Source organism: Anguilla rostrata, chromosome 3 (genome assembly GCF_018555375.3).
Source record: "Anguilla rostrata isolate EN2019 chromosome 3, ASM1855537v3, whole genome shotgun sequence".
NCBI lineage: Eukaryota > Metazoa > Chordata > Actinopteri > Anguilliformes > Anguillidae > Anguilla > Anguilla rostrata.
The window spans coordinates 10,795,011-10,805,203 of NC_057935.1; the positions used below are offsets into that span (position 1 = coordinate 10,795,011).

General features: G+C 45.4%; 1 protein-coding gene across 1 annotated transcript; it reads left to right on the plus strand.

Moving 5' to 3' along the window:
* The first annotated feature begins 48 nt into the window (after window positions 1-48).
* LOC135250102 (transmembrane protein 47-like) lies at window positions 49-8,881 on the plus strand. The gene is made up of 3 exons (XM_064326040.1): window positions 49-476; window positions 3,105-3,245; window positions 8,105-8,881. The coding sequence occupies exons 1-3, from the start codon at window positions 281-283 to the stop codon at window positions 8,284-8,286; spliced, it is 519 nt and encodes a 172-aa protein (XP_064182110.1). The 5' UTR covers window positions 49-280; the 3' UTR covers window positions 8,287-8,881.
* The last annotated feature ends 1,312 nt before the right edge of the window (window positions 8,882-10,193 follow it).

Sequence of the window (10,193 nt, forward strand, 5' to 3'; positions counted from 1 at the left end):
GTCAGACTTTTGACATATTTGGCGCTTCATAGCACTGCCCATTCAGTGAGTAAAGGCGGGGCTGGGGGGCTAGGTTCCCTCCTCTGTCTATTCACCAACTGGCGTAGCACGGAAACCTGTGCGCGCACCCACGGAAAATAGTGGGCTGATTTGTCTCTTCCATGCTTTAAGTCGAGCTGCATTTTCAGGGTGGTGGAACGCTGTAACTCAAAAGTTTTTTTCTAGTACATATTTTTAGAAAATCTACACGGGGAAAACCAGGTCAATGTAATGTGAGAAGATGTCCGTAAATGAAACATACGTATTCCGACCTTTCAAACTGATCTCCTTACTTTGTGTGTTTCTTGCCCTGTGTTTGGATATTGTGGCTTTACTGAGCCCTGCTTGGGTTACTGCGGAGCGGTACTCTCTGTCACTATGGGAATCTTGCAGGAAAGTCGGAGCTGTCTTGCAGTGCTCTTCGACTCTAAGGACTGGTAAGTTGCTAAGTTTGAATTTCTCAACAAGCCTGTAACAACTAGCGTGTTGAATGTAAAATGTAGCGACGTTGGCAAGCACCCTTTGTGTTTAATTGTGGCAGTAGCTTGTCGCAGCCTCAGGGCTACATTCTTGACCAGAAAGATAGATAATTTAGAAAAGCCAGCCTTTTACCAAAGAGCGATCACAATCAACCACTATTAATTGTTTAGGGAGTCCTCTGTACAAGCACCGGGTTGTTCCCAAATAATTAAAGAGCAGCGCAAATGTTAGTAAATATTGTATCTTACTTGAGTAACGGGTAGGCTACCGTAATTGGCGTATAAATTGGATAGCTAATTATCCCAGCAACTTGCAGTTATCTGCGATTATACCGTAGCAACAGGCTACCTTATCCACAGATAGGTTCATTGCCTCCCTGATGTAAATAAACTGGTATCCCCAGGTTGTCTACTGCACAGCCAACCATTTGTTGCGCTCGAAGTTTTCTTCTCTTTCCACATCTGTAGCGTGTGATGTTGTTCCGGACGGAAATCATAGGTGTTTTCTGTAGGGGGTCGTGTTAATGGACGATTAAGCCAGAGTGACATGCCATCTGGGCGCTCTATTTAACCCCCTTTTCACTGTGGTGTGGGCGTGTTGCGTCAATGGTAGTGGCACCTACGGACTCACAGCTGCGGGGGTTGTTCTGTGGGGAGGGGTTGTACGATTTTGTGGACCGTGGTACGGGCCATTGTTTATGCTTCGTCACAGTCGCGCAGATGGGATTCCAACCACTCTACGTTTGGTTTATCAGAACATTGGTCCAGATGATCAGGGAACTCTCCATTTTTTTATGTTAAACAGCACACCGTTAATAATTTGAACAAATTACTTCTCAGTGAATACCATTTATGCTACAGCTAGTCTCCCCTAGTGAGAAAAACATGCGTGCATAGTGATGCAGATTCCTATATTATGCCTGTATCTAAAGTAGACATTAATGTAAATGTACAATGCACACAGACGCGCATATTGTCAGTTTTTGTATTACCTATGGAACAAACATTAAGTGTTGCTCCTATCAGGTTGTAATAGACTAAACCTGATACAGCACTACCGGTCCAATGGTCCCGATATTGTCTGGCTGCTTTCTATGGTGTGCTAACTGTGCCCCAGGTGGATATGCACAGAGTTTATACTGTTTTTCCAGCCTTCAGCCAGTGTTTCGCAGATTTTTTTTCTCTAGCGCTTCCATGCCACATGGCATTGCCACTGTGAAGGCTCCTGCCACTTTAGTGTGGGGGAAGCAGAGCACAGGCAGGTAGCAGATGGGGTCTGCGTTTGAAGAATCTGCAACACGGGTTCGCCCATGGGAGCACCCACCCAACCCCCACCACACACGCCCAATTCTCCAGCAGGGAGCATCCATTGTGCATGAATGCACACTACACCCGCCTCCCCCAGTATGTGTTCAGAGGAGCACAGCTGCAGCAGCAGATTCTCTCCAGCTTCATTAATGCCACACTTTCATGCTCTGTTTGTACCCTCGCCCCCCCCCCCCACCCAACGACTCCCCCAGCCCCTCCCCCTTCCCCGAGCCCCTGTGAAGATGCACTGTTCTGTATGCGTGAGTTAGTGATGCTCAGTAAAGCTACACAGTTGCTTTTATCACAAGCATCAAACTAACCCCCTCCCCCAGGTTTTGGATGGGAGCTTTTCTCTCTTATTTCCCCACAGAACTGGTCAGGTGATGTAGCTCACTCATGTAGCGCACACGTTCTCCTTCTCATGAAGGCTTTCAACTTTCTGTTGGTTGTATAGCAAATAGACACGCAACCTGACTGTCTGACAGCGCTCTTCTCCTTGGGAATGCTGAACGGGCCTGACAGCTTGTCTGAGGGCGGAGTCTCCTCAGGGTCAGGAGAATTTGGTGAACCGAGAGACAACGTGAATTCGCACACTTGATGTCAGAGCTTCTAGAATGCCTTTGACAACAAATCAAGGCCCAATTAGGCTCTCTGAAGAACTCCTCCCCTTGTGTGGTTGGGCAGGATTGAGTTGTTATGAATCACTCGGTGCATTGTGGGAAGAGAAAGGGTTAAGGCTCAGGGGAAGTGCTGGTCAGGACAGGTTCAGTGGGCTGGCTGTTTATTAACCCCACAAGAGAAGTTAGCCTTTTCCCGGGGGCATGTCAGGCTGCAGAGGCCAGAGATATGGGCAGTAGGGCGTGGGGGGGGGGGGGGCATTCTATTGCGGGACAACAGACAGATGCACGCTTTGATGGGAAGCTTGAAGAGGTTACCGTGGCAACATGCAGGGCAGCACAATGCTTGCCCGGACAATGGGGAAAGGTCCTGCCTTTTGAAACAGAAGCTAGCGGGGAGTCCAGCGTGTCGCCCGCGCGGAGAATTCCTCTCTTGTCGCGGTCAGGTCACACGCCGCGCGGCTCTTTCTCCCGCCGATCGCGGAGAACATGTCCGCCCGCGTTCGAGGAGCCCGAATGTGACTGATGGCTGAATTTGTACGGCCTGCTTCAGAGTCTGATGGCCGTTGCTAACGCTGTGGAGAGCTGTGAGGAACAAACTGTGACACTGCCCTCCCACCCCCACCCCTCAAATCACCCCCCTGTTTGTTTTGTCCTTCAGATTGGCAGGTTGCCACCCTGGTGCTGCTGCTGGCTGGCGCGGTGGTCACTCTGGTGGCCTTCCTCATCGCCCTCATCTCCATGTGCAGCGGAACGCACCGGAAACACTACCGAACCGTGGCCATTTTCCTCTTCACTGCAGGCAAGCGACACCCCCTCCTCCCCCCCCCCCCCCCATCCGCTGACAGCCGCCCACACAGAAATGCATCCTCCCTTCCACCCTAGCAACAACACTGCGCAACACAGGAACACGGAACACCCTCCTGCTTTTGATTCCAGACACAACACTAGCTACTTTTGGATTGCACCTTACACAAACAGAATTACATAAACTTCAGTCTAAACTTCACAGGCAAGCAGGTGTCTGGCTCTTGGTGCGTGTCATTTTCACTGCAGACCGCAGCCTGACACACACATGCCTGGCCACAGTACTCACCTTCCTCTGTGTCACAGAACGGTCAGCTGACCAAACAATGAGCCACAGGAATGCCTCCCATAAGCACAATATGACTGTGCTTCTCTGGGCCCGATCTTTCCGAATACTAAACAATTGCTATGAGATACAGCGAAGAAAAATGATCTCCAGGCACATCCTATTTCGCGAGAGAGTACTCCTGTTGCCAAAACATGGGTTTTATTCTGATATCTGATATGAAAGAGGGTAGATTCACAGGAGCCTCTCGGTTTATCGAGTCCCGCGTGCCAGAGGCACTTTTCGCGGAACGTCAGTGGGTTTTTAAAAAACATGGGTAACCTCGGCATATCAAAGGGCCATTTTAATATCATGACAGCCTTCTCCACGGAAGGGGACTCGCACCTGCTTATCACGTTATGCCAGAGAAGATGAGTGGCCAGAACTGCTTTTACAAGTGCGTTCCGGTCTCACAGGATTGGCAGTTAGGGGCACAAAACGGGCAGTCACACAGTCACTAATGAAGTGAAGAATGCGTGGACTCATGAGAACTATTCCTAACAAAGCAATGTTGTTTTCTCGTCTGAACCCAGAGATGTTTTTGCTGTGTTTCTCTCTCTGCCATGGATTTCATTGCTGAACGTACGCAACATCATATCGACCTCGAGGCTTGAAATAAGCTCTTTGGGATTTATTAAGCTAAATGTAAAATATGTTGATTGAACAGACGCTGTCTAAAGCTCAACTAGCCACTACCCTGTGCGTATCTCTGTTCTACTCAAGTAGGTTATGAGAATAATGTGGATACCAGTCGGATTAGCTTCATTTAATTTGAACTGCCAAACAAATCAAATTGTTTATAATATATAATTTAATAATTCAATTCTAATTCCCTTTGTTAAATCTTAAATATAGTAGCTGAACACAAGTGCTTTGCAAAACTTGCCATGAATTTTCTTCTGCTTTTCTTTTGCCAAGTGTTCGAAAATACAAAGACGCCTTATAATAGTTCAAATCTGTCAGCTAACCTCCCGGCGTTTGCAATTATGGCTTTAAATGGACCCATTTTCAAAATAGCTTGGAGGTAATGGTGCTGAGGCCAAGGTGTGACTGTGTGTCCACGTGCGCTCTGTTAACAGAGATGCAATTCTCACTGGCGCCTTCGTTTCGCGTTCCCAAGTCCGACAGGAAGGAAATGGGCGGCGTTTGCTTCGGCTACAGAACGTTCCCTTCTGGGCCTCTCTCTGTGTTTGTGTTGCGTCACCTCCCTAAGAAATGGCATTGCTGAACAGGGTGCTCCTGGAGCAAAATGTTTTTAAGGAGGCCCACTCTGTGCTCTCGTGTTTTACAATGCGGCCTTTCAAGAGCAGGCAGCCTGAACACTGAACACTGATTTGTGCTGCGAGGAAAAGTCTCCATCTCCGTGGCTTTACGCGCACTGCGCCAGATCATAAACAGCTCCCCAGCTGCGAGCGTGGTTTAAGAATGGTACGAGAGTGGGGAAAGTTTTTCCTGATTTCCTTGTCTTCTTGCGGAAATCTCGCAGGTTTATTACCCTCTGGAAGGCACTGATGTAAAACGCTGCTCCCTTTTAGTGCTGAAAGTCGTCAGAGAAAATCCCGCCTTTCTAAATGTGCTAGCTTTATCTTGAGACCCTTTACTTCCTTACTTACTTTGAAAAAAGCCCCCTCTCTCCTTGTAAAGATAGAATGAAGTAACCTTCAGTGGGGTTGTTTTCCCGCCAGTGTGTTCAGGTAGTTCACAACTGTATGGGCTGGACTTTATTTGAACAATTATTTTTTGGGTTAGCTTTTCTCAAGAGCGTTCTGCCACAGTAGCTCAAAGACCAGTAGATCCTGGTGTTGACTGTTTAATGCACTGTAATATGCTTAAACTGTCTGACAAAACATGAATGAATTCGTACACACACACACACACATACGTACACACTGTGCAATGGTAATTGTGAAGTCGAAGTAACACATTTACCGTATCCAATTTTAGACTGGAGCCATTTTAAAGAAGCATGCTGTCAAATGTAATTATTTTTCTCAGAGAGGGCAAGGCCTCTCATTTTCCATTACCGAAGCAGCCCTAATTACATTGCAATATCTAAACAATCTAGTAATATGATATATTACAGAGGAGTCTGAACTCTCTGGCATCCTAAATTATTTTCCAGTTATTTTCAAATTGTTTTATTTTTGTCACCATTTTTTTTAGCGGGCTGTGCTCATGGCTCTAATTTTGATAGAGTCCCAGCTGTATCTTCAGAGAGAGAAATTACATATAATACTCAGATTTAAGTACACGTTTCTGTTTTCCTTTGTTAATATACATTTTTATAGAACATGTTTTTGGATTTTATCTAAGCATTGAAACCATTCTTGGTTTTGTTAATTTTGTCTTTGCCTATTTTGTATCACTTGCTGGCTCGTGAGCTAGGTAGCTTTCAGCATTTCTTCACCAACGGAAGTTTTCAGCAGAAAAATATCACGAGCTTGTTAAATAGCAGTCATCAGTCATTTCTGCTACTCAGAGATTGCTGCCTAATGACATCGCTACTTTAGAAGACACTGTATACATTTAGTATGCATTAAACAGCATACTGTGTGGGCCATCAGGTGGATGTGCCATCATATCTAATTGCCTCTCTTTGTGCTGTGTCCAGTCCACCATTACAGTAACATATGGTTATGCTATTAGGCAGGAACACAAGGTGAAAAGTCGCAGATTACCACAGCTAGCTGCAGGCTCCCCTCTAGGGCTTTTTTAGCAATGACTCGTCTCGTCTTGTCAAAGCTCTGTTTCCATTATAGGAGGCCACTTCCCCTTTAAACCCGTAGCTACCGAACTCTTCAGAGACTTTTCCCTTCTAAACCAAGTTTGATAACCTTTTCACTTAACAGATGGAGCAGCCTCCATTAAAATCTTATCTGAATTCATATGAGAAAACCCACAAACACATGTCCAGCTAACTACATCTGTCTACTTCCACTAGCTGATTCGCGGAATGCACCCAGCATCTGGCTAACTGAACACGCACCCCAAATGCATAAATTATCAAATAAAACATTTCTGTTCCTCTGTGTTTCTCTGAGATTTCCTCCTACCTTGCAGCAGAACCAATTTGACGGTTCAGACAAGACTGCATCCCTGAAAAAATATTTCTGGATCTATACATAATCTAACCTTGCACCTCTGCTGGAATTTCCCGTGTTCCAACCTTGACCTTAGCAACTGTCCTTGTGTTACTGAAAAAAGAACAAGCAGTCCATGAAAATGCAAGTCATGTTAGTGCACTCACCTGCTTGGGGACAGCTATTGATTACTGGCTGAGGGCTCCTCACTGAGCTCAGGTCTCAGCTTTATTCACCCCAGAAAAATATAGATGTTCCAGCAGCTGAGGGATGTTGTTTTTAATCTCCTTAGCCGAGTATAGATGTTTGCTCCTGCTGAACGACATTATTCGGAAATAGTTATTTCCTGTGATCCTGTTTGTCTCTCATGAAATCTTTCAGGTATGTGTGTGTACGTGTGTGTGCATGTGTGTGCGTGTGTGCTTGTGTATATGAGCTATATCAAATTGGCTTCGATACCTGTCTCTCAATTGGAAATGTGTCATCCTCCAAGCGAGAGCGGTCTTGATTGTTTCAAGGAATTGGTGTTAATTCAACATGTTCTTCAGCTCATTTTTCATTTGAGTTGGAATAAGTACCTTTTGGAGTTTATATGATATATCTTGTCATCACAACTGTTATCTAATTTCAGAAAATGCTACATTTTTCTACTGGTTAGCTTCTTCTGTTTCCTGTGTTGAACTTGACCATTTTGTTTAAATAAAATTGTGTATGAATAGCATATAAATTATGTGTTTTATGGTTCTTCTGTTTTCATCTCAGAACCTTTTCAAAAGCCATGGATAAGCTCACCTCAACTTTTCAACTGGAAAAAAGCAATTTGGCGAAAGGTTAAAGCTTGGTCTAGTGGGACAAGGTGCACATTCTCGGTTTAGATACTACCCCGAAAAAACAATATGTTGGCTACGGCTACCTTTCACGCTGCCTCTCTTACTCCATAATCAAAATCATACATCTCAATTTTGCTGCCAAGTTCCTGCTACAGTCACACATTGTGGTCCTGTGTAGCCTCTGCATAAATTTTGCATGAAGTCGCTCTATGCCTTTTTAAGTCCTTTCATAAAGCTAGCCTGGACCCGAAGCTTGTGTACACATGGGGAGAAAACCCATCTTGGGTCAGTTACGGTGCCCTTTGCAAGCGAATGAACAAAAACCCCAGGACAGACATTTTTCACATAAACCAGATTTGTCTTATGCACTTACTTTAACTATACATCAGGTGCCCCATCTGTACATGTAAAGATTGTAAATAATGTTCCTTGAGAAGTGTTTTCTATATAAACACCATTGGAAATTTTGTATGTTCCTCCGCCGTCTCCTTGTGAGTGTTTTACCTGTCTTTGAGAAATATGCTTCGACCCTCTGCCAGGGCCCCCAAACGATTTCCCAGCGGTTGACAGGCACTTCCTGGCCCGATGTCTGAGTCAGTCTTTGCTTCTTGTTTCGCAGTGGTCCTTCAGGCCTGCGCCCTGGTCCTGTACCCGATCAAGTTCATCGACGGCACGGTCCTGCAGACCTACCACGAGTTCAACTGGGGCTACGGCCTGGGCTGGGGGGCCACCATCTTCATGCTGGGCGGTGGCATCCTCTTCTGCCTCCGAACGGACATGTACGAGGACGCCTTGTACTGAGTCCTCGCCAACCGCCGATAGACTTCGGGCAGCGGGCTGGTCTGTTTTTAGCCGAGTCTGTCTGCTGACCAGCGGGAGATATGAAGCATGAGGAGCAGCTGTATGGAGAGACCTTCCATTGTATGCATGCCTCCCCCTCCCCAGTGCCCCCCCCACCCTTGTGATACTGGAAGCCATGATCATGCACAGAAAAACAGGCTCTTATCCTGCCTCCATACAGCCTTCCTACTGATTTCCACCCATACAGAACAAAAGAAAAGTAGAAAAAAGTAATGCTTAGCTTTAACAGTTTCAGTGTTTCTGCTTTGGAATTTCTTTTAAGCAAAGTCTTTGGCAGTTTTGTATATATTCCTATTTGATTTCAAACTGCAGAATGATTTTTTTTTATTTAAGATGTGTTTTGAAGAATCACTTCCCTCACCTGTATTGACATTATTATCAAGTTTTCCATTAATTCTGAAACAATTGATGGAGCGTATTGGCTAAATTTCAGGAGTAGGAGAACCTTCTCCTCGCTCCTTGCAATGCATATAAATGAGTAATATTGGTTTCTTTGACTTACCATGCACTGGAAGTGAAAAATAAAAGGAAATGTTCTAATCAGCAGAATGACTTCTATCTTTGTGCTTCTGAAGGTATAAAAAAGAGCAATGATACTGGAGTTTTATTAATGATTTTCCATACAAATTCATGCGTATCATATATTGTTCAGTAGATTTTATTGTGAATTAAATAGTGTTTTTTCTATCTGTACACATGTGTCCTAACTGTAACTGTATCTCTAAATTTAGCTCATCTTCTCCATTGGTGTCTTGGTGAATGTTGTTAATTTGCCTGAGATATGGTGAACACTGTAATTGTGTATGACCTTTTGACTTGATGTGGTACAACAAACGTGGTGCCAGTGATCAAGCGCATTTTGTAAAGGAGTGGCTGGAAAGTGAAAACACGTTCTTTTTTAAACTTGCTTTTGTTTGATAGGTGCTCAGACTATCGAAGTTCATTGAGTCTTTTCAAGCTGGCTTTTGCCTGAGGCGATGAAGGAGAATGTGGCAGCATTAAGCTTCATAAATGTCTACGGTCATAAAGTGCTGCTGCTCGACAGCAATAGGAACGTAGACGCTGCGCGCTTCCCACAGAGGACATGCCATTGTAGGGAGCCCAACATGCACTGCTTCCCCGCTGACCATCTGTCAGGATCCCAAACCCAGGGGCCTCTCAAAGCCAGAAGAAAAACTGCAATAAAAACACTGTAACTGCTCCCAGCCTGGGTTTCACGGGCGATGGGAGGGAGAGAAAGAATGGCTTTCTGAGAATCTGGAATGTGATGTTTTTCTTTTTTAGTTGTTTTTTTTGGTGGTGGGGTGGGGGGGGGGCAGGGTGGTGGGTTAGGGTAGCCTCTTTAGACTGCATAGGGACAGTAGCACAGACTGGAACTGCTGTGTATTCTGCTTATCACATCCCAGATCAGTCATAGTGTAAGAGAGCCCTTCATAGGTGGAACCGGGCTGGTGTGTGCTGAAGCTGTGGTTGGCTGGACTGGTACAACGTGACTGGTTTTCTGTTGTATTACCTACAACCAGGGCTGAAACTCACCAAGAAATCTGATGTTTGTCTACAGTAGGTTGATGAAAACTCTCTAGTGTTCAGTTTGTTTCTATTCGCCGTACATACAGCTTGCTTGTCTGGCGTTGTCAATGCTGGCGCTGCGCCCCTTTGATCTGTCTGTGTCCATTTTTCAGGGTTTATCGGGTTTTGAGGCGGCAGCGAAAGATGCGGTTTGCCAACTCTTGGTTCTGCTCTCTTGTGTGTTGGCCAGCACCTGTAATGCTAGCAGGCCAAGGTGGCACAGGTCAGCAGCACAAAAAGTTAATGATAAACTACCCAGGCCCTTTAGCTAAGCAAGC